Raw genomic sequence first — 25,857 nt, 5'->3', positions numbered from 1 at the left:
CAAGACTAACCTGTCATATACTTTAGATCCTCCAAAATGATAGTCGTCCTCATCCTCCTCCATGTCCTGATCGTCATTTCTTGAAACTGCCTTACCTGGAAGACAAACAAGAAAATTTAATTATGTACTAAGAAAATGAAAACTACTGCGCATCATGAGAGCAAGGTAGACAGTCGTGAGACGGAGGCCAACACTTCCTGATCATGCATGGTGAGAGCTGGAGACAAAGCCCCAGCCAAGGTCTGACACAACTGTAAACAACTCGAGCAATGCAGAACCACCTCCTCTAGCACAAATGAATGAACCCAAATAACCCTTTAGAGGAAAATAACATAATATCCACTTGAGGTTAAACATGGCCCACAGCAAGTAGATCTAAGCCTAAGGATGTGGGCTTGCCTAAAAAACAGCACAGTTGAGGTGAAACTAAAACCCCCAAGCAGGTACCCAAATATGCAAATGCTGTTGATGATTTCAAGGAGTAATGTTCCAACAGACCAGTCTCTGACAAGGCCTCCTGGTTCTTGGTGTGATCAACCAGGCTGTTTGATGTGGCTGCTCACACCCTGACGTAACAGTCACAGCCTAGTTGATCAGGAAGAGACTGTTACAATATCTGTATACACACAAACCCCAGGAGCAGTTAACACAGGGCAATGGATAAAGTGCAAACACCATTACAGGTAATGTAGATGAAAACCAGCGTTGAATGTAATGAAATGACATTTTCTAGGGGAGCCCTGGAGGCTCCTTGAAGCTATCCAAACTGACATGTGCAATCTTAGTGTGGAGTCATCAGTCACAGGAGTTCTTTATGCCTTTTGGAGACCAAAAGCCAGAACCTGGTCCAAGAGCAGTGCTCATAGCTATGAGCAGTGCTCATAGCTATGAGCAGTGCTCATTACGCCAGTAATGGCCTATGAGTACTTTACATTTAGAGTATGTCATACTTGCCATCGACCAGGAAGGGCACCCAGAAAGATAGGCAAAACAATACAAACCTCCAGCTGGTAAAAGTTTACACCTACATCCAAACAGAGCAAAATAATTGACGTTGACTGTCCACTCCATGGAAGAGGAATCCACTCCATGGAAGAGGAATGAAGCGCAGTATGTCAGGATGTTTGACACATCTTAAATGTGAACGGCACGGAAAGCTAAAACAAGAACTCAGCAGAAGAGCTATTCAAAACAACCAGCCCCAAAGCCACAGACCGAAGAGACGCCCCCTGGTTGAGTCAATGAACCACGGTGAAGCAGTCCGAATGGAGCCAGATCACTGAGCTCCAAGAAAGCTGGATCTGTCACAGCGTCTGCCACACAGCCTAACATAAGGGTCATAACTGGCCAACCTCTCACAGTGTTCAAGAGAGAACTTGACAAACACCTCCAAATTATACCTGATCAACCAGGCTGTGACTCATACGTCAGGCTGCAAGCAGCCGTGTCCAACAGCCTGTTTGACCAGTCCAGCAACCAGGAGGCCTGGTCAACGACCGGGCCGCAGAGTCGCTAAGCCCCGGAATCACCTCAAGGTAACCTCAAGGTAACCAGCCCCAAACTCCTGCACCATGCTGTGAGTTTGAAGGAAGGACGGCATCCAACACCCCTGGCCAGCTGGTGAGCACTGGTCACAAAGCTCCAACCGAGAGACAAGGTGTCTGTGAACACAATGAGTGATTGGGGAGAGGAAGGTGCCATGGCACCGAACCCCAAATACCCTGAATAGGAAGCAGGATATGCAGCAACCGACACAAGGACAACGGGGAATGAACCAGCAAACACAAAAGTGGCAAAAGAGGCCACTTCGAAGATACCAGAACTGCCTCCGAAGCCAAACCTTGCCCAGCGGGGATAAACCAGTAGGGCAAGGTGCAGGCTCCAGCACAGCTGCTTGAGTGACCTGGGTCCCCCTCAACAGATGAAGGCAGGACCACAACCGGAGCAAAGCCGCAAGAGGGAGAGAAATGGATGCAGTCAAAGAATCCCATACTAGGCCCAGCCAAGTCTGAACCCGGGATGAAATCAACCGGGACTTCCGCCAATTTACCAGGAACCCGAACCCGGCAAGCTTGGAAAGAACCAGATCTCCAGCTAACAGACAAGCAGAGTGGCTGGGAGCCCACACTACCCAATTGTCGAGGCAGGCTACCAGCCAGGAAGACACTGGAACCTCGGAAACGCATCTGATCAGTGTAAGAGGAATCAAACTCAAACAAAATCGGATCTAACACAGAGGCATAAACCAAGTCTCTCAGGAGGTAGTGCCAAAGGCCTCCCAAACCTTCACAGGGGAAAGCCGAGAGGAAGAAAAACTCCGAAAAGGATACCGAGCGCAGGAGGCTTGGGAGCTGGACAAGCAAACAGAGCAGCGTCGCTAGGCACAAAATCAGTGCCCATAATCGGTAGCACAGGCACTCAGTATAGTGTGGAGGAAGAGCTTGGACACGGGGGAGATACCAGATGCACTTAAAGTAGCACACATAGCCCCTCTACACAAGGGAGGGAGCAAACCATTGGCAAAAAATTATAGACCAGTTGCACTAACATCGCACATCATAAAAGTATTTGAGAGAGTGATTAGGAGTCAGGTCACCAATTTCATGGAGACCAATGACCTTCACAACCCAGGCCAACATGGATTTCGAGCGGGAAGATCGTGCCTCTCACAGCTACTTGAGCACTACGACAAAGTCACTGAGGCATTAGAAGAAAAACAGAAAGCTGATGTGATATACACGGACTTCGCAAAGGCTTTCGATAAATGTGACCATGGCGTGGTAGCACACAAAATGAAGTCAATGGAAATAACCGGTAAAGTAGGACGCTGGATACTCAGTTTTCTGTCAAACAGGACTCAGCGAGTAACGGTCAAACATATAAAATCTAGTCCAAGTGCAGTGAAAAGCTCTGTACCTCAGGGTACAGTCCTTGCACCACTGCTTTTCCTTATTCTCATATCAGATATAGACAAAAATACAAGTCACAGCTTCGTATCATCCTTTGCAGATGACACAAAAATCAGTATGAAAATTACCTCGGCTGAGGACATTGAAAAACTTCAAGCTGATATTAATAAAGTTTTCGACTGGGCATCAGAAAATAACATGATGTTTAACAGTGATAAATTCCAGGTACTCAGGTACGGTAAAAATGAGGACCTTAAACATAATACAGAGTACAAAACACAATCAAATGTACCCATAGTAGGAAAACAGCATGTAAAGGATTTGGGAATAATAATGTCTGACGACCTAACGTTTAAGGAGCATAACCAAGCAAATATTGCGACAGCCAGAAAAATGATAGGATGGATTACGAGAACTTTCAAATCCAGGGATCCCATCACAATGGTTGTACTCTTCAAGTCACTTGTGTTGTCCCATCTTGAGTACTGCTCAGTACTCACTTCCCCTTTCAGAGCAGGAGAGATTGCTGAAATAAGAGGGAATACAGAGAACATATACGGCACGCATAGACGCAATAAAGCACCTAAATTATTGGGATCGTTTCAAAGCCCTCCAAATGTACTCACTAGAAAGAAGACGAGAGAGATATCAAATAATATACACCTGGAAGATACTGGAGGGCCAAGTACCAAATCTACACAGTAAAATAACAACGTACTGGAGTGAACGATATGGAAGAAAATGTAGAATAGAACCAGTGAAGAGCAGAGGTGCCATAGGCACAATCAGAGAACACTGTATAAACATCAGAGGTCCGCGGTTGTTCAACGTCCTCCCAGCAAGCATAAGAAATATTGCCGGAACAACCGTGGACATTTTCAAGAGGAAACTAGATTTATTCCTCCAAGGAGTGCCGGACCAACCAGGCTGTGGTGGGTATGTGGGCCTGCGGGCCGCTCCAAGCAACAGCCTGGTGGACCAAACTCTCACAAGTCAAGCCTGGCCTCGGGCCGGGCTTGGGGAGTAGAAGAACTCCCAGAACTCCATCAACCAGGTATCAACCAGGTATAATAAAATACTGAAAACAAGCCAATGACCACCCCTATAATTCCTCAGGGAAATGGACAGGGTAGAATAGATGAATGAAGCAATACAATTGGTACGCCCATAATGGGACACAGGTGGAAACCCGAGTACCCAAAGGAGCCATAGAGACATGAAAAAGAACATGACCAGAGGCAGTAGTAAGGAAAGGGTAATGCAGGAGGCAATGAGGAAGTGGAGGCTGGAAACACAGGAGCTCAACAAGCTCAGGAATGTGTACACCAGGAGAATTATGAGCGAGAGGCGGGCCCATAGAGCCGAAGCGCAACCCCGCAAGCACAACTAGAAGAGCACAACAAGGCAAGTACAAAAACTTACCAAAACCACAGACAACACATCGGCAGGGGATGGTGGGGGAGTCGGCGCAACCGAGTAGCCCGCGGTATTGATGATGTGTTGCTTGTTGTCTAGTTTTCTTGGGGGGGGGGGGAGGAGGTCCTAGCCTCTGTTTGATCTCAGGTTGGGGTCTTCTACCAGGAGGGGTCTGTTTTGGGGCACCTACCTTTCTGGGTGTCCAACCCCAGACAATGGCAGACATGAATATACTCTCATACAAAGGAGTTTCATAGGCCATTGCTCCCTGCGCCTCTCTGAGGGGACCAGGTTCTGATTCGTGGAGCCCCGGTGGGCACGAACGCCATATGACTGAAGCCTCAGACCAATAGCTAATATCAGTCTGATTGCTCCAGGAAGGCAACGGAGCTCCACACAGAAAACCTGAGTTGAATGTAATGAAACTCCAATTTCTGGCTAGAGCCTCTGAGGCTCCCTGGCTCCAGGGGGCTGATGGGACTTCCCACAGAATAGTAGTTATATCCATTTTATTTCCCCAGTACAAAACATCCAAGCAAAAGATAGAGACATCTGACCAAAGGGTGAATAAATCATGCAGACAAAAACACTAATACTAATACATAGAGGGAAGGAAGGGACAAAAAATCCCTTCCCCTGCAGCAACAACCCCTGCCCACAAGGTGCAGGGGCCCAAGCACTCCAAGCGGACTCCCCGCCCCCTCCCTGAGCCCTGGGAACTCCCAACACAGGCCCCAGGGCAGAGCCCTCTTCCATGCCCACCACCCTTTTAGAAAAGGAATTGTCCAGGGATAAAGCTTCCAAGAAGGATGTCTGTTGGGTTGACCCAGAAGCTGCGGCGGGAAAATCAGGCTCAAACAACAACTCTACCGAATCGGAAGGGGCAGCCCCAAAAGCCACCCAAGCCTCATCCCAAGCTAAACCCCTCCCCCAACTACAAAATCCTCAGACGTTCGAGAGCCGAAAGCAGAGGGAAGGGGAAAGGAGCAGGGCAAACCATGTCCATCTGGGAAGGAAGCAGGGCAGGAACCAAGGTCAAAGCGACCAACGTTCTTAAATCCTGGTTCCTAAGACCCAAGCAGGGCAGCCCCGGGGACCTCAAACCGGGCAACCAACCTGGCTCATTGCAGTAAGGCAAATCGAGCATGCAATGCAGCCACTGCCTGATCCGTGAGTTCAAAAGACAAGGAATGAGTAAAATGTAAAATGGAGTTCAAGGCCTGCAAGATTCAGGGTCAGTGGTGCCCCCGACCCAACAGGCAGCATGACGGAAGCAGTACGGATGAGCGTTTCCCTGAGGCAGGGGCAACAAACAACCTTAGACTACGTACAAGCCCGAACAACCTTAAACTTCGTACAAGGCGAGAGCAAGCTCGGAAGAAGTAGCCATTGTATAACCGAGCCCACAGGGGGTTTCCAGGGCCCATAGGATGAATTAGCACTAAGGGAATCCCAGGCACTGGGACAAGCTAAGCCAGTAAAACCCTGTCAGGTAGCAGGCAAACTGACCACCGGTACAGTTTGCCACTGCTTCGTGCACCTCATTAGAGGGGGGGCAGAGTTCTAGCTCTCGGTCTCCAGTAGGTTTAAAATAGCTCTGCAACTGGTGGCACCTAGTAGTTTGGCACTATATCAGCATTATAGCTTCAAGAAGCCACCAGGGGCTCCCACCAGAAATGTTGATATTTATTTATAACATGTATACTGTATAGTGTAATAATAGCAACAACACTGTTTTATTAACACTTTCGCGCACCCCGCCCGCCACCCCTCAACTGTGCGATATGGGACCCAGGGTGTCACGGGAGCGCGCGTAAATTCTAAAAAGTGTATACTCTCTTCAACTTTGTCACCTTAATTCTCGTCCTTCGAGATTAAATTTTGTATCATTGTGTTCGCAATAGAATTCTCTACAGCACTAAATGCATATAAACTCCAAAAGCCCGGCTAATTACCCGCAACAAACAGAGAAAGTGCGAACGAGTTTTCCAGGAGCGCGCAAACGCGATAAAATGTTTTCACTATTTTCAATCTGGTCACCTCAATTTTCGTCCTAGGTCTTTCATTTTGGTCTCAATGGGTTCGCAATAGAATTCTCTATAGGAACATTAGCATATAAAATAAAAAACATGGTCACGCTCCAACCGCCGACGAGTTGAAGACGGGCCATGTGTTAGCCGCAAGTGAGTGCTCAGATGCCTTCCAGCTACACTCCCAATTCCCGCCCTTTTCAAGCCTTTCTTTCGCAATTTTCTTCCTGGAAGGGCCTTGTTCATGATCACTATCCATCGTGGAGTAAGCGTAGATAGTTTCTAAAGCCGCAGTAAGAAATATAGCCACGGAAAACAGCCGAAATGTTCACACGTTTGAGATGCGAGGGGAGGCAACATTGGTCACAACAGCGGAGCGAAAACAATGGGCCCACGGCGTGTGCCAAGCCGCCTGAGGGCCACGAGGCTTAACAAAGAAAATGGGAAGACATCGGCGCGCATTTTAAAACCAGTCCCAAAAAAATCGAATAAAAACCTGATTTTTGGCGATTATTTAAAGTGGATGACGCAATGCTGCGTCATCCCCGGTATTACCGCCAGTAAACGGATGACGCAATGCTGCGTCATGCCCGGGCGAAAGTGTTAATCTAAGAATATTATATACGTGTCACTAGATTTGAACACCATATTTTTAAGCATAGTGATGTTACATACTTAACTACACAAACTCCTCAAGTTACACACTGCTGAATAATATTACTGCAAAAACTAGATAAAAACCATTCGAAAACATTAAAATAATTATGTGAAAACATCTTTGCAGCAACTCCCGCCACACTACTGCTGGTGTGTACTCTGTCAACACCAAATACTGCCAGACGTCCTTGCACCATCATGGCAAAACTATGTCACATGCAATATTTTGTGTTTATATTCCCGTCAGGGAATATCAAGGCCTGATACCATTTATCAATAGTGTACTGTATTAGAATGAAAGAAAGTTTGGGAGGATTATTTCTTTTCTGTGCAGCAATAAACTAAAGTGCAGTGCTTAATGTATATATTCAGCAAAAGTTCTTTACAATGTTACCTTTCCATGCTTGCTTTCGGGCTTTCAACTTCTCTTTCATTGCTGTTCTTGCCATTGATGCCAATTCTTTCTCAGCCACTTTCTGCTTCTTCTTTTCCACTCTCTGCTCAGCTAATTCCCTTTTCTTAGCCATCTCTTCACCCATTTTTTTAAGTTTGTGCTTGTCTTTGTTTTTCCTATTAGTTTTTTCTAACTGTTCCATTGTAAGTTTAGCATCCCAATCATTTTGTCTATATATATCCAAGACATCCTGAAAAAAAAAGAAATAATATAAATACAAGGAAATTAACCTAAATATACAAAGCTTTAATTTTTTTAATATATAGGAAGAGAGATACTACCTCAGGCTGGAAGAAGAGGCCCCATAGCCTTAGAGAAAAGCACACATAATACTATAGAGGGGATTATTGGGCCCTTCCAATGCATTGTGTTCTATGAAAACACAATTGTAAGTCATTTCTATCTGCAACTCCTGGAAAATATCCTAGAAACATTTTTTTTATCAAATTTATATAAAATACACAATTACACTATATAAGGGGGTGGTAGGAGAAGATAATATGTGCATGTGGAAGATCGACAAGGCTCCTCTGGGTGCTGAATATCCTCTGTAGGCAGAGTAAACTACTTTGCCTCCACCCAAAGCTCAACCCCCACAAGCACAACTAGGTTTTTTTTTTATTTTTTTTTTTTTTATTATTTTTTTTATTATTTTCTACCACAGACGTGGCCACACATTTACAATGCTAACCAGCATATATACATTTTCTTCTGTCCTCCATGGACAGGGTTAGAGAAGTGTTAAACATACAGTTCAAGGGTTTATTGAACACTCATCCACAGAAGGTGATTCGGTGCTTTTAAAATGCTAAGCTAACCTACATACGTAAATACATAGATACACAGATTTACGTATGCCCTACATAAAGTATTAGATGTGTCTTTTACATAGTGTCATTAATGTACATTCACAAAGGTGAAATGTAATTCTGATCAGCTTCCATATATGCTTTATACCCATACATATACATACACACACACACATACACATACATATATACACACACATGCATTCACATACATTTGTCTCATTTACCCTGACAGGGTGAGGTAGCTGATAAAGAAACTAGTGTGCAATTAAGCACTTAATCACTGAAGGTGATGAAGGTGCTTTTACAAGCTCAGGTTATATAGTTACATCATATATATACATTGTATGATTGATATATTACATGGTCAATTTTGGATACAAGTCCAATATATCATCAAGTGTTCCAGTATTCATATAGTAACTACAGAGTTCAGCATACCTTAGCCCAGGAGGGCGAAAGTCAGTCAGTATGGGACATTCTACAATATAATGTTCAAGAGAGTGCATGTTTTCTCTTTCACAAAGTTGACACATTGTGTACTCGACATTTGGGTTTTGAGAAAGCTGCCAGATACGTCTATATCCCAGGCGTATTCTGGCCACTATAACATCACATTGCCGGGTTCTTGTTCTATTAGTCCCATATGTGAATGTCTCCTCACGATATCTATCATAATATTTAATGCTACAACTTTCAGGTCTTTGAGAATTTGTTAGGTCGGTGAGATTTTCATTAGATATTTGTTTAAGTATTCTCTTTGTCACTGCTAATGAAACACCCATATCAATTTCTACCACTGGTTTTCTGCAGGCTGACTTAGCAAGCATATCAACAGTGTCATGCCTTGAGATGCCAACATGTGATGGTATCCATAGGAATTTAATCTCAAATCTGTTTTCTTTGGCAGCTAAAACATTCATTCGAATATCACTGACTACTTTCTGGGTGTCACTACTATGTGCGTTCAATGCCAGGAGTGCACTCTGCGAGTCACAGTATATACGTCCACTGCCTTTGTCTTTTAAAAATTCAGTGGCAAGGTATATGCCTGCAAGTTCGGTTTGAGTTGTACTTGCCCAGTCATTGACGCGCTTCATTGCTGTATGTACGAGAGAAGATTGTTCAAATATGTTACATGCACATCCGGTACATCGTCCACCTTCTTCTACAGAGCCGTCGGTATAGCACTGATAAACATCGTTACCCATACTCTGAGTACTTTCAGTGATGCTTTTCAGTGTTAACTGTTTTAACACTTTCGCGCTCCGTGGAAACTCGCGGTTGACAGGGGGATCGTGGCCCCTCCGTGCGGGTAAGCGCGCGGTGACACTCAAATGTGTATACTCGTTCCAGTTTTCTCACCTTAATTCTCGCGCTACGTCGCTCATTCTGGTATCATTGTGTTCGCAATTAAATTCTCTACAGGTGTGTATAAATATAATGTCCAAAAGCCTAGCGTGACTCCCAACAGCAAAGCGTAAAGTCGGCAAAAACGCACAAAATCAGTAACATGTGCATTCTCGTTCCATTTTTTTACCTTAATTCTCGTGCTACGTCGCTCATTTTGGTATCATTGTGTTCGCAATTAAATTCCCTACAGATGTGTATGAATAAAATGTACAAAAGGCTGGAGTGCCTCCCCGCAGAAAAGCCTAAAGTTACCCATGAACGAGCACCATTTTGTACATTGCAACCTAATGTTCAACTCGTTCAATTTGATAACATCAAATTTCGTGCTACGTCGCTCGTTTTGGTATCAAATTGTTTGCAATAAAAAGGCGATTATTTTAAAACTAGTCCCAGAATAATAGAGCAATAACTGGATTTTTAACAAATATTTTAATTCTGGACGCTAATCATCACAAATTTATTTATATCTTTCCAGTGTTCTGACATAAATATTTGTGTTACATCTTTCATTTTGGTATCAAATTGTTCGCAATAAAAAGGCGCACATTTTAAAACAAGTCCCAAGATAATAGGACAATAAATAGAATTTTAACAAATATTTTAATATTCAGACCATAGACCTATTTATAATATTTCAAGTGTTTGGACATCAAGTTTCATGTTATATCTTTGATTTTGGTATCAAATTGTGTGCAATCTAAAGGCGCTTATTTTAAAACCACTACCAGATTGATCTGATAAAATTTAAATTTTTAAAAAATATTGTAATGAGTGACTCAGTATTGCGTCGTTGGAACACATTCAGTAGAAAAATAAATGACGAATTATTCAGTCTGTGGAACGCGAAAGTGTTAATAATGTAGTGTGCACACTATCTTTCTTGGGCGCATTTACAAAATCAACTGATAGATCCCAGTTATCCCATGGAGTAATTGGCTGATTAATCATTAGTCGAGTTGGGTACATATTTAATATTTTGATGGAGTTGGCTACCTTGTAGAACCAATATACATAATCAGATTTCGTTCTTCTTCTATAGACCTCAGGTGAGTGTAGCATATTAGAAAGTTTAGCTTGAAACTTCATGTGTTGTCTAGATCTACTCAATGCCTTCACACCGAAAACTGTGCTAATAGACAAGATTCTCTCACTTATGGTAGGTAATTTTAACTCTGCTCTCATGTTAACTATTCTCGTGGACTTTGGAGCCCCAAGGATGAGACGCATAGCTTCATTTTGCAAGGTTTCAAGAGATTTCAGCTCGTTGTCAGTATACAGTGTAAGATGTAGAGCATTGTAGTCAATCACAGAGCGTATAAATGATACATAAAACATTCTAGCAAGTCTCACGTTAAGCCCATGATTGACACCAACAAGGACCCGCAAGGGCTTTAATCTCTCCCAAAGTCTCCTCTTGAGAGAAGAAAGGTACCCAGGGTCGTTAGTGGGGACACCAAGGTATCTGTAAGACTCGCAGTTCTCAAGTGCTCGCCCATCTACTAGGTGAATACCCGAGTGCTTGGGGATTATATGTAAAACTTGAACTGGCTTCAGTAGAGGTCTCCAGACTTCCTGTGATTTCAGTAGAAATCCGGTTGTTTGACTTTACCACTGAACCATCACTGACTTGCTAATGAGGCTGACAGTGCTTGGTCACAGGTTCACATCACCTCAGAGCCCCAGTGGATTTTCTCATTGATATATATATATCATGTTAGTGTGATTTTCTGTGAATAATAATAATGCACAGAGAGTAATCACACTAATGTGATGTATCAATGAAAAAATTCGTAGGAGCCGTGATGAGGATTCGAACCTATGTGATGAGTATTCCCCACAGTATGGAGTTCGTTAGAACTCCAGGTTGCAATCCTTTTCCATGTCATGGCCTGGTTGTCTGGAGTGTGTGCGTAGGAATACCCACCGCATAGGTTTGAATCCTCATCATGGCTCCTACAGATTTTCTCATTGATACATCACGTTAAGTGTGATTACTCTCTGTGCACCGAGAGAAGCATCAGAAGTAGAACATCCTTAGATGAAAGAGCCAGAGTGCATGAGGAGATTGTGTGAAAATCCTGGTCCAGCTTCAGTGAAAGCCTCAGAAATCCCTCATGTGTTCAGTGGAACTCCAGAATGCAATCCATTTCCATGTCTTGGCTGCCTTATCTGGGGCATGTGCGTGGGAATATCCACCGCATGGCTTCAATTTCTCATCCGATTTTCTCAATAATAATAATGAGAATAATAATGATACACAAGCACAAGGAAATCACATTAACGTGATGCAACAATGAGAAATTCATTCAAGCCGTGCAAAGGATTCAAACCAGCAACCTGGATTCTCCCAAGCATGTGTCTTAACCACCGTGCTGCGCCGAGTTTATTGTGAAATTCCCCGTGCGCATGAAATAAAGTGCTCCCAAAAAATTATTTTTTCTTCGTAAAATGATAAATTCCCTTCCTAGAACAAGTCTATGTAAAAATAAATACCAAATTCCACTTACTTTGGCTGTGGGGACATGGACAAGGTGCGCTGTGACGTCATCAGGGGCTGGTTGCCCGTGCGTGACACGCCCAGACACAGTTGCGCGGACCATTCAAGCACTGGGTATTGCCACAAATATATTTTCAATTATTTGTTCTATGTATTTCCAATGCTGTTTTATTTGTTTCTTTATCGTATATGATGCATATTTGTGTCCTTTACAATATGTATACAGTAGAACGTTCATAATGCTCCATGGAACTGTGATACATGTGTCAGTAATGTGTCCACAATAAATGTTTATTGTAGCAATATTACTTGTTAAAAATTCACTAAACTTACAATATGTACAGATTCATACACTATTTACACAGTAACACACTGTATTACACACTCAGTACTTCGGAAGTGAGTAATAATCAACGAAGTAGTCCATAGTAGACAGCGCGACTTCACTCTCGTTGCACCAGGTACAGATAGATTTTTGTTTCCTGTTTCTTCGCTGTGTGCTGGCAAATAATGCACTCATGTACACCCTTGGCATTAGTACCTGTAGGTGGTATGTATCCAAGCTTGTAAAACGTAAGGTAGTCTTGAAAAGATTACAGGAAAAGATCAATTTGTAAGGTAGTCGTGAAAAGATCGTTTTGAAAGGTCCCCAAACAGGAAGAGATTCAGCTAGCTTCAAAGAGTGTCCGTCAGTTTGGAAGAGATTCAGTTAGCCTCAAAGAGTGGCGGTCAATCAACAAAAGATTCAGCTATTCTTGAAAATATCTATGGACAACACCACCATGGAAGCCGCTAACACTGTTCATCTATGCTACTTATATCAGATGCATCATCACTGAACGCAGAAAACGATTCATCTATGTATCATCTAAATAAATTGGAGATGGCATAGGAGGCAAGGGTGGTGCTCAGAGCTACAACTGGATACGCTCGCTGTATCATCCTCATAGGTGCTGTATTACTTGCATCTGACCTTTGTGTTAGGTCCTTATTGCACCTAGCTTCAACAATATTATGGCCCTTATGTTCTTCAAACAATAAGGTTTGAATTTCACAGACAGAGCGCGATCTTTCAACACTGCTTCGGACAAGTGTTTGGGAGCCAGAGGCGCGTGCGCCATCCATGGTTGCTCACTCAGTACTAACCCAGCCAGCAGCTCTAAGGCATTCTGGGAATTTTTTCTACGATGGCTGCCTCTCACTGGAGGTCCTAAGAGTTCATTTCATAAACATCTAACCTCGCACACATTTACAATGGGTACGAAAAAATAAAGTACTGTAAGTTAGGGGCCTCGTAGCCTGGTGGATAGCGCGCAGGACTCGTAATTCTGTGGCGCGGGTTCGATTCCCGCACGAGGCAGAAACAAATGGGCAAAGTTTCTTTCACCCTGCATGCCCCTGTTACCTAGCAGTGAATAGGTACCTGGGTGTTAGTCAGCTGTCACGGGCTGCTTCCTGGGGGTGGAGGCCTGGTCGAGGACCGGGCCGCGGGGACACTAAAGCCCCGAAATCATCTCAAGATAACCTCAAGAAGTGTTTTCTCGGTTGGCGAAGTTTCCCACCGACCGAGAATACTCAGTTGGTGCTGTTAATTAAGTGGTTAAGCCACAGGTGTATGGGAATACCCAGGTTTAGTGGTAAAATGGCTTCAATGGTTATCTATAATAATCAGAATAATAATAATAATAATAATAATAATAATAAATAATAATATATAATAATACTATGTAATAGTACCACTTATTATTATTACTATTATAAGAAAACAATAATAGTTGAAGTAGATGATGGCAACTGGATTATTTTGTCTATTTAGTTATATACAATAATACAAGTACACATATGCAAGTAAAACAATAATACCAACTCACCATTTTATCTACAAATGGATAGACCTTTTCCCACATATCTATAAACTTTTCAATAATACCCTCATCCGGCATACTTGAGTCTTCTGAGGCACTATCATGACCATTTAGCTGCTGTTTCTTAGCTGGAGGTATAAGGTCTTCATCCTCATCACTAGATGCCAAAAATCGCACGCGCTTGGCAACCTGAAATAAAAAAAACATCGTTGAATGAAACATCATTTTCTGGAGAAGCCCTGGAGGCTCCCTGGAGCTTATCAGGCTAATGTACGTTATATTAGACCGGGACATTAGCTAAGGAGTTTAAACCTACCAGGGACCATGAGCCAGAACCTGGCCCCTTCAGAGAAGTTTCAGGGAGCAATGGCCCTGGAAAACCCCCCCTGTGATTGGGGTTTTTCCTTATCTGCCATCGACCGGGGTTAGACACCCAGAAAGGTAGGCATAACAAAACAAACCCCACATGGTAAAAAACTAACAACAAAAACCAAACAGAGGTAGAACTCCCTACAATCCCAAGGAAACAAGCAAATGTAACACACTATTGCCGGGCCGCTCGTCTGTGCAGCCCTCCCCTCCCCTCTCTAGGGGAGGGAGAACCCCGGACCTCACTGCGCCGGCTGCAAAGCACTCCAGTTCGGAAGCAAAGCTTCAACGTGAAAAAAACAAAAATAACGCCGACTGGTGGGAGGGAGGGTTGCCAGGGAGCCTCCGGGGCTCACCCAGAAAATGGTGTTTCATTTCATTCAACACTGGTTTTCTGAGGGGAGCTCCTATGGCTCCCTGGAGCTTCATACCCAAAGAGAAAAGAAAGGGCTGACCCGGGAGGCGGCCGCCACAGACTCAGGTTAAGTTAAGACAACAGGCTGCAACCTGCGACTTAAAGCAACACAAGAACGCCCAAGAGCAGACATGCTCACCAAATAACGGGCAGCCAGGAACCTGTACGACCTCCAAATCCCTGTGCCCGAAATGAGCCCAAGACATGTTACCAAACACGGCAGTGAAAGCTGGATATGTCCCAATGGCACAGGCGCAGGCTGGCTGGACTTAATAACTCTGCGGCCGACCTGGGAGACCTGAGACCTGGAACAGGGAACGAGGGAAACCAGATTATCCCAAAGCACATCTCCAGCCATGGCACGTAGGTAACGGCGAAGCGCCACAACCAGCCACAACACATGACGCACCCCCCGGCTGAACCAACCAAGCATCAAAACCCCAAAAACCCCTCCGGAAAGCAGCCGTCTCGGCCTTCACCAGAAAAGACGGAGAAGGCTGCAAACGTACAAACCTACCACCAGAACCAAAAGAGCGAAAACCCCTGCGCCGGAGGAGAGCCGGAAGCTCTCCAACCCCATCCCCAGAGGCCAATGCCAACAAAATTGGACCTTTGATAAATAAACGTTGAAGCAAAAGGGCTACCACAAACCGAAGAGAGGAAAGATAAGAGAGCATCCTGACTAAGGACCAGGATGGCTCAGGCGGCACATGAACAGGCCGGAGGTGAAACAAAACACGAGAAAGCGTATGGAATGGGGCGGATGCGACGTCCACCTCGAACACCAGCTGGAGGGGCTCCCTCAACGTCGCACGATATGAGGCGACAGTAAGAAGCACCAAATAACGGTCCAGAAAGCCAAGAAAGGACAAGACAACCCGATGCGAAAGAGAAGAAAGCCTACAAAGAGCAAAAAAATTGCGAATAGAATTGCCAGGAAACTTCATACTGTCGCCGCGATGAAGCTCGCAGATGAGACACAATCAACGAAGCGACCTGATCACCATAGAGATGGTGACACACACGAGTCAAAAGACCAGATGCGAAGAGCCAAGGAGAAGGCCGAACCAGCCACGTACCAAGCATGTGAAAGACTGGGAAGCATGTGAAGCTAAAACAGAAGATTTCTGGACTTGTAAATTTGTAGACCTCATCCTGGAAACATTCTTGTATCAACATGTTAAACAAGCTACGAGGATGAGGGAAGGGGACGTCCCCTCCATGCTAGATTTGATATTTACCAGGAAGGAGGAAGAAATATTTGACATTCAGTATCTTCCTCCCTTGGGTAAAAGTGACCATGTCTTTTTGGGAATAAAGTATCCAATGCGTTATAATCTGGAAGAAAATATGACGGTCGATGCAAATGAAAAACCTGACTTTAGGAGAGGACATTATGGCAACCTTAGAAAATTTTTTAGTGAGTATAATTGGACAGACTTGTTGCTAGGCAAGGAAGTGAATGAGATGTATGTCAGGTTTTGTGAAATATATGATAAAGGCACAAAAAAATTTATTCCAAAACAGAGAAGCAGAACTAGGAAACAGGATTGGTTCAACAGAAAGTGCGAGAGGGCCAGAGATCAAAAGACACAAAAATGGAATCAATACAGGAAGAGGCCGAACCCCCAAACATACCAGCGATACAAAGATGCGAGAAACATCTACACGGCAGTGAGGAGAGAGGCAGAAAGAAATTTTGAAAAAGGGATTGCAAACAAATGTAAAACAGAACAAGGTCTGTTCTATAAATTCATAAACAACAAATTGCAGGTAAAGGATAATATTCAGAGGTTGAAAATGGGAAATAGATTCACGGAAAATGAAAAGGAAATGTGTGAAACATTAAACGAAAAGTTCCAAAGTGTGTTTGTTCCAAATGAAATCTTCAGGGAACCAGATACAATAAGAATTCCAGAGAACAACATAGAGCACATAGAGGTGTATAGAGACGAAGTGGAAAAAATGCTCAAGGAGCTAAATAAGAACAAAGCAGTTGGTCCAGATGGAGTTTCACCATGGGTTCTGAGAGAATGTGCACCTGAGCTCAGCATTTCTCTTCAACTGATTTTTCAGGCATCCCTGTATACAGGAGTTGTAGCTGATGTGTGGAAAAAGGCTAACATAGTTCCAATTTACAAAAGTGGAAGCAGGGAAGACCCCCTTAATTATAGACCGGTATCATTGACAAGTGTAATAGTCAAAATATTGGAAAAAATAATTAAAACTAAATGGGTAGAACACCTGGAGAGAAATGATATAATATCAGACAGACAGTATGGTTTTCGATCTGGAAGATCCTGTGTATCGAATTTACTCAGTTTCTATGATCGAGCAACAGAGATATTACAGGAAAGAGATGGTTGGGTTGACTGCATCTATCTGGACCTAAAAAAGGCTTTCGACAGAGTTCCACATAAGAGGTTGTCCTGGAAACTGGAAAATATTGGAGGAGTGACAGGTCCGCTTCTAACATGGATGAAAAATTTTCTGACTGATAGAAAAATGAGGGCTGTGATCAGAGGCAATGTATCGGACTGGAGAAATGTCACAAGTGGAGTACCACAGGGTTCAGTTCTTGCACCAGTGATGTTTATTGTCTACATAAATGATCTACCAGTTGGTATACAGAATTATATAAACATGTTTGCTGATGATGCTAAGATAATAGGAAGGATAAGAAACTTAGATGATTGTCATGCCCTTCAAGACGACCTGGACAAAATAAGTACATGGAGTGCCACTTGGCAAATGGAATTTAATGTTAATAAATGCCATGTTATGGAATGTGGAATAGGAGAACATAGACCCCACACAACCTATATATTATGTGAGAAATCTTTAAAGAATTCTGATAAAGAAAGAGATCTAGGGGTGGTTCTAGATAGAAAACTATCACCCGAGGACCACATAAAGAATATTGTGCGAGGAGCCTATGCCACGCTTTCTAACTTCAGAATTGCTTTTAAATACATGGATGGCGATATACTAAAGAAATTGTTCACGACTTTTGTTAGGCCAAAGCTAGAATATGCAGCAGTTGTGTGGTGCCCATATCTTAAGAAGCACATCAACAAACTGGAAAAGGTGCAAAGACATGCTACTAAGTGGCTCCCAGAACTGAAGGGCAAGAGCTACGAGGAGAGGTTAGAGGCATTAAATATGCCAAAACTAGAAGACAGAAGAAAAAGAGGTGATATGATCACTACATACAAAATAGTAACAGGAATTGATAAAATCGATAGAGAAGATTTCCTGAGACCTGGAACTTTAAGAACAAGAGGTCATAGATATAAACTAGCTAAACACAGATGCCGAAGAAATATAAGAAAATTCACTTTCGTAAACAGAGTGGTAGACGGTTGGAACAAGTTAGGGAAGAAGGTGGTGGAGGCCAAGACCGTCAGTAGTTTCAAAGCGTTATATGACAATGAGTGCTGGGAAGACAGGACACCACGAGCATAGCTCTCATCCTGTAACTACACTTAGGTAATTACACTTAGGTAATTACCAGATCGGTCTGACCTGCCGAAAGAGGCAGAGCCGTGGGAAACTCCCCAGGTTTGGACACCGATGAAGCAACACGTCTGAAAACAAAGCTGGGCCAGCCACCGAGGACTACTCTCCTTGGGAAGGACTCCAACCGAGCCAGAACCCAAAGCAACAGCTGGACCGGGGAAAGAGGTACACCTAACTCCACCTCGACCAGTCCTGCTGAAAGGCATCCACCCTGAACGCCTCGCAAGCGAGGAAGGGCGCCAAATGGGAGACGCCAAAAGCCCGCTGATGCGAAGATGTCCCATGTCCGGGAGTCCATACGTCCGGCAGAGCCAACAAAACGAGGCGGCGACGACCGGGCAATCAGTGAACAGAGAAATGAATCTAGACAGGCTGTCCGCCAGGATGTAGGACACATCCCCGGACATGAAACACACGGAAAGCCAAACCCCGAGAATCCAACGGAAGAGCCACTTGAAGGGACCAACCCCAAAGAGGCAAGGACTGAAGAGAACTCCTGTGGTTCCTGCAATGAACCACCGGAGAACAGTCCAAATGGAGCCGGATGGTAGAGCCCCGAGTGACCCGAACCTTCCGAAGCGCAAACCAGATAGCTGCGAACTCCCGAACTGTGCTATGAGCACAACAACGGACAACGGACCCTACCGTTCCCGGCCGGCCTGGTGAGCACTGGTCACAAAGCCCCAGCCGAGAGACTACCCGTCCGTGAACACATCAAGCGAGGGCTCAGGGAGGCTCCAAGGCACGGAACCCCGAAAACCCCAAAGAGGAAGCCGGCGACGCAGTACCAACACAAGATCCCCGGAGAAAGAACCCAACGATCGCGAGAGAGGTGGAAGGGAAGTCCCGAAGGAACCAAAATAGACGCTGAAGCCAAACTCAACCCGGTAGGCAGACTAGCACGGCAAAGTTCAGACTCCCGCACAACCACTCGAGCAATCGCCAAGTGATTCGGGACCCCCCTCAGAAACAGACGAAGGCGGGACTGCAGTTGAAGCAATGCCTCTGGAGGCAGAGACAAAGAAGCGGTCCAAGAGTCCTAAACAAGACCCAGCCAGGTCCAAACCCGGGACAGAACCAGATGGAACGGCCTCCAGATCACCAGGAACCTGAACCCGGCTATCTGGAAAGAACCACTCCCCTGGTGAGCAGACAAGTGGACCAACTGGGAGCCCACACCAGCCAGTCATCGCTAAGTGCCAATTACAAACCAGGGATGGCAACAAAAGTGGCAAGTCTGAAGCCCCACCACCATCTATGCCAGTCCCAGAACCCTGGTGAGGAACGTGCCAAGAAGTGACCCGGAGGTCCAGGGAAACCATCCAGGCATCTGGCCCCAACAGAAGCCAGACCGGAGACAACAATCTTCCGAAGAGGGCAAAGAATCCAGGGCGCAGACTGAACAAGTCCAGAAGAACCACAGATCCGCAAAGTCCCGTGTCTGTATGAGAACAGGCAGGAACTCCGGAAGGATGGGGCAGATCAACCACGTCCAAATGCACCCACACCAAGAGGACATGATGAAGCACAGGGGAAGAAGCCCACCCCGCCTGCCCCGAACCCCCCAAAAGGGAAGAAGCCACCCGACACCACCAGAGGCCAGAAGACAACCAAAAACGCCCACAAACTGTGGGACTAAGCAAGAGCCAACAGAGCAAGCTGCCCCCCCCCCCCCCAGCGCCCCGTCAACAACGAAGGGAACGAAGCCCCTTCTGAAAGAAAATGTATATATATGTATATATATAAATACACACACACACAAACACATATATATATATATGCATACACATATATACACATGAAAATAAAAAAAAATATAAAAAAAATAAAGAAAAAGACAAGCCGCCGACAAGTGGGTAGAGAGCACCACGCCGGCCAGATGAAGAAGGCACCAAGAAGACACAAAAACTGCACCAAAAGGCCCCCCTCTATAACAAAAACCCAAGGCCCCGGCACGACCACAACACGTGCCAAGATCCAAAAAGATCAGCCTGCAAGCCAGGAAGACCCCGGAATCCCAGAAGGCAGAACCGAGTCACACACGAAGTAACAAACGGCCTGCACCCACAAAAGGAGGCCCAAGAGGGAAAAAACTCCGGAACGAAACCAAAGAACCCAAAGGAACCTGGAATCGAACCCGGGGGAGCCCAAACTACCACATTTGCCGGCGGAAATCAGAAAGGGCAAGGCACAGCAACCAGACATAACCCCCCAGGGAAACGGGCAAAATGGACCAAAAAATGAGGAACAAGGTGTGGGAGCAAGCATAAACAGACAGGGACATGTAGCCCAAACCCGAGGAGCCAGGTCCAAAAAGACAGAAAACGCAAAAACTGGTGTAAAAATCAACACCCAAGCGTTCCCAGAGGAACAAAAAGACAGGCAGAACACACCCAGAAAAAAACAAAAAAATGGTAACATGAGTATAAAACACCTGAAAGGAGGTGAAAAACTCACCCTAAACACTAGCTCGCACACCTAGGCACCGGTAAACAAACCGCAGCTCTGCTGGTGGCCAAGCAGGGAAGTAATCCACAGAAAGAAAATGGCCACCAAACCAAGGAGCTGTGACCAATGCAACAGAGCCGAAAACACGCCAGCAAATGTGGGAAGCAAGCAGACTAGAGGGACGAAAAACCCTGCCCAGAAGCAGAAGACCCAGGCAGGAGCAAACAGCCCCAGAACTGCTAGCGGGCATCCCCCACAGCCCCGTGAACCCGCAACATATGCCCCGAGGCAGAGCTGTCCTCCACGCCCTCTGCCCTTAAAGAAAAGGAAGAGTCCAGGGGAAAGGTAGCGAAGAAAAGGCTGCTTGTAAGACCCAGTAAGACCTCCTGCCTGTTCCTTGGACAGGAGGAACAGGCTCGAAAATCTCCATCCCCAACCTGAACAGGGCAGCCCCCGAAACTGCCCGAGTCTCGGCACCAACTAAACCCGGCCTCACCTCTACACCCGCAGACGGTCAGAAGCCGGGAACAGGGAGGGAAGGGGCTAACCAAAACAGGGTGGCCCCGGGGCCTCCGGGTGGGGAACCAACCTAGCACGTTGCAGCAACCTAAACCGAGCTTGCAATGAGGACGCCGTCGGTACTCTGAACAGTAAGGACATTGGGAGAGCACAGGAGAACAAGCAGAGAACACAACTTGCAAGACTCCGGGTCAAGGTGTCAGTGACCCAACAGGCAGCATGACAGAGGTAAAAGTGGCACAGCAACCTACGAACCCACACAAGACGGGATGGAACCCGGAAGACACTTCCAATGGTCCACCGAGCCCCGACAGGGTTTTCCAGGGCCCGTAGGCTGACTGCTACGGAAGCCCGGGCAAGGTGTTGCTAACCGGTTAACACCCAAGCTAACAAAAGGTAGATGCCAACACTGAAAACCCCTGCGACATGTACAATTACGGGGGCCTAGTAGAGGGCTACCAAACACTACCAGTGGAACTATAGCCACACTAGGCAGACCCTCACCAGGCAAATGAAAATAAAAACAAAAGAAAAACCCTGCAAAAGTACACCGTCCCCAGAGGCAACAGGAACCGGTCGCCGCATAGGTAGCAGGTCGCACAACACCTTAACACTTTCGCCCGGGCATGACGCAATGCTGCGTCATCTGTTTACTGTCGGTAATCACGGGCATGACGCCATGCTGCGTCGTCCACTAAAATAGTCACCAAAAATCAGGTTTTTATCCGATTTTTGGGGGACCGTTTGGTTACTGTCAACAAGCCAAATGCAATCTGTGACTACAATACAAATATGAAAGGTGTTGATCACTTTGACCAAATGATCAAATATTATCACTTCATAAGGAAAACTCACAAATGGACGAAGAAAATGGCCTTCTATATTATGCAAATGGCTATCTACAATGCTTATGTGATGTACAGCTACTACACAAAAAATACTAAACTATAATACTAAATATACTAAAATACTAAATACTAAACATTTGTGGGCAGGAATTGGGACTGTAGCTGGAAAGCGTCTGGGCGCTCACTCGCGGTTAACGCGTGGCCAGTCTTCAACTCGTCGGCGGGTGGAGCGTGACCAGGTTTTTTATTTTACTGTATATGCTAATATTCCTCTAGAGAATTCTATTGCGAACCCATTGATACCAAAATGAAAGACCTAGGACGAAAACTGAGGTGACCAGATTGAAAAGAGTGAACACATTTCATCGCTTTTGCGTGCTCCTGGGTAACTCGTTCGTACTTTCTCTGTTTGCTGCGGGTAATTAGCCGGGCTTTTGGAGTTTATATGCATTTAGTTCTGTAGAGAATTCTATTGCGAACACAATGATACCAAATTTAATCTCGTAGGACAAGAATTGAGGTGACAAAGTTGAAGAGAGTATACACTTTTCAGAATTAACGCGCGCTCCCGTAAAACGCTGGGACCCAAATCGCATAGTTGAGGGGTGGCGCGCTGGGTACGCCAAAGTGTTTACTAATGCACTAAGCAGCACAATATCAGTCCCTACCTAAGGCAAAACAAGGGCCCCAAACCCTAGCTGGCCCCAAGGGCGAGGCAAATACCGAGCAGCAAGAACTTCTATGGAAATGGTTCCCGAATGCCCAAGGGGAAGATAACCCTGTCACGCAGGGGCAGTACCCACAGGGCGCTTAGAGAAGGAAGCCCCTAAGCGCATGCAGCCCCGGTACTGATGAGGAACACCTGGCCACCGCACAACACAAAAACACAGCAGTGAGCGCCACGAAGGCAAACACCGCCTAGGAAACTGAGGCCAGAGAAGCGTTTGTCGCGGTTGACACTAGCTTACGAACCGAAGTGCATTGCAGCCAGCGCGGTGAGGTCCGGGGGGCCCCCCTCCTAATCTCGGAAAGGGGAGGGCTGCGCGGACTAGCAGTGCGGCAGTAGTGTGTTACGTTTGCTTGTTTCCTTGGGATTGTAGGGAGTTCTACCGCTCTGTTCGGTTTTTGTTGTTAGTTTATTTTTATTTATTTATTTATATACAAGAAGGTACATTGAGTTTGTGCAAATACATAGCATAGTATTTACAATCTTGTAAAGCCACTAGTACGTGCAGCGTTTAGGGCAGGTCCTTAATCTAACAGGTAATTTTAAGCAGGTAAATTCTAGCAGATTTAATAAAATGATAACAGATACATTGCAAGAAAAAAATGAGATGAGAGAGATTAGTAAGTATATTAAAGCACATTGGTATATTAAAGCTTTCATTGATTACACTGACAGCTTGATTGATAGCACATATAAGAAGACAGCAATGATCACAATAGTAAAGATGTTCCGATTGGGTACATAAAGATTGGGTAGCAATAGATACAGTGCAATTTTAAAGCAAAAGGTAAGAAACTATGAAGATGAAATTAGGAACTTTTTAGTTTTGTTTTTGAATAACGCAAAAGTGGGACAGCTTTTCAATTCATTAGGGAGTGAGATCCATAGACTGGGTCCCTTTATTTGCATAGAGTGTTTACACAGATTAAGTTTGACTGTGGGGATATCAAAGAGATATTTATTTCTGGTGTGGTGATAATGGGTCCTATTACATCTGTCCAGGGAGAGTTCCAGAGCAGGATTTCCATTTAAGAACAGCGTTTTGTAAATGTAGTTGACAAGAAAATTTGTGGAGTGAGATTATGTTTATGCAGCATAAATCAGTTTCTTACCATGTGGGGTTTGTTTTGTTATGCCTACCTTTCTAGGTGTCTAACCCCGGTCGATGGCAAATAAGGGCCATTGCTCCCTGAAACCTCTCTGAAGGGGCCAGATTCTGGCTCATGGTCCCCTGGTAGGTCTGAACTCCATAGCTAATGTCCTGGTCTAATATAACATACATTAGCCCAATAAGCTCCAGGAAGCCATAGGAGCTCCCCTCAGAAAATAAACTTTTACAACTGTGACTGAAATACTACATTTATAGGTTATCTTGAGGTTATTACATTTATAGGTTATCTTGAGGTTATCTCAAGATGATTTCAGGGTTTCACGTCCCCGCGGCCCGGTCCTCGACCTGGCCTTCTTTTTGATACACACCCCTAGGAAGCAGCCTGTAGAATCTGTCTAACTCCCAGTTACCTACTTACTGCTAGATGAACAGGAACATCAGGGTGAAAGAAAGTCTGCTCATTTTGTTTCCGCCTCTACCGGGGATCGAACCCGGAACCTCAGGACTACGAATCCGAAGTGCTGTCCACTCAGCTGTTAGGACCCCTAACAGCCTCCCATATGGGAGGCCCATATGAAAATACGTGAGAACACATTTATCACTTAGGTGCTCATCTGTATATATCAGAATTAAAAAGTCCTGCGCAGTCACTTGGGATGGAAACATACAAGCACTGCAAGCAAGCAACAAACAAATACAGTGCAGTGAAGAGAGAGGCAGAAAAGAACTTTGAGAAAGGGTAGTAGACAAATGAAAAATAAATCCAGGCCTTTTCTATAAATTCATTAAAAGCAAGCTGCATGTAAAGGATAAAATTCAGAGATTTAGATTGGGAAACAGGTTCACTGAGAATGAAAAAATGTGTGAAACTCTAAATGAACAGTTCCAAAGAGAGTTTGTACAAAATGAGGATTTCGTAGAGCCGGACCCAATGCCAATTCCAGAAAACACCAATGAGGCACCATATAGATATCTCAAGACAAAGTGGAATAATTACTGATGGGGCTAGGATGAAATAAAAGAGTTGGACCAGATGGAGTTTCACCTTGGGTGCAGTGAGAATGTACAACTGAGCTGAGCATTCCACTCCAGTTAATATTCCAGACATTCTTGAGTGCAGGAACCTTAGCAGATATATAGAAAAAACCAGCATTGAATGTAATGAAACGCCATTTTCTGGGTGAGCCCCGGAGGCTCCCTGGAGCTTATCAGGCTAATGTATGCTATATTAGACAGGGACATTAGCTAAGGAGTTCAGACATACCAGGGACCAGCGCCAGAACCTGGCCCCTTCAGAGAGGTTTCAGGGAGCAATGGCCCTGGAAAACACCCTTTGTGGTTGGGGTTTTCCTTATCTGCCATCGACCGGGGTTAGGCACCCAGAAAGTTAGGCATAACAAAATAAACCCCACATGGTAAAAAACTACAACAAAAAACCGAACAGAGAGGTAGAAACTCCCTACAATCACACGGAAACAACCTAACATCACACTTTACTGCCGCGCCGATCGTCCGTGCAGCCCTCCCCGCCCCGTGAGGGGTAGGGTGGAGCCCTGGACCTACCGCGCCGGCTGCCAAGCTTCAGTTCGTAAGCTAATATCAACCGGGATAGATGCTTCTCTGGCCTCAGTTTCCTAGGCGGTGTTTGCCTTGTGTGGCGTTCACTGCCGTGTGTTGTGTTGTGCGGTGGCCAAGAGTACTTCATCAGTGCCGGGGCTGCATGTGCTTAGTGGCTGACTTCCCTAAGCGCCCTGTGAGTACTGCCCTTGCGTAACAGGGTTATCTTCCCTGGGGCGTTCGGGAACCATTCCCGTAGAGGTTCTTGCTGCTCGGCATTTGCCTCGCCCTTGG

At 45.1% G+C, this 25,857-nt stretch overlaps 1 protein-coding gene across 1 annotated transcript in view; it reads right to left on the bottom strand.

Moving 5' to 3' along the window:
- Positions 1-25,857, bottom strand: part of Etl1 (SWI/SNF-related, matrix-associated actin-dependent regulator of chromatin, subfamily a, containing DEAD/H box 1) — a 226,228-nt gene that overhangs the window by 146,996 nt on the left and 53,375 nt on the right. The window contains exons 6-8 of the mRNA XM_045753686.2: positions 14,057-14,239; positions 7,407-7,656; positions 11-95 (exon numbers count right to left, since the gene is read on the bottom strand). Coding sequence (XP_045609642.2) covers positions 11-95; positions 7,407-7,656; positions 14,057-14,239 — 518 coding nt within the window. The remainder of the gene's footprint in view (positions 1-10; positions 96-7,406; positions 7,657-14,056; positions 14,240-25,857) is intronic.

Source organism: Procambarus clarkii, chromosome 33 (assembly GCF_040958095.1).
Source record: "Procambarus clarkii isolate CNS0578487 chromosome 33, FALCON_Pclarkii_2.0, whole genome shotgun sequence".
In the NCBI taxonomy this organism is placed as follows: Eukaryota; Metazoa; Arthropoda; class Malacostraca; order Decapoda; family Cambaridae; genus Procambarus; species Procambarus clarkii.
This window is presented reverse-complemented; position numbering and strand designations above follow the sequence as displayed.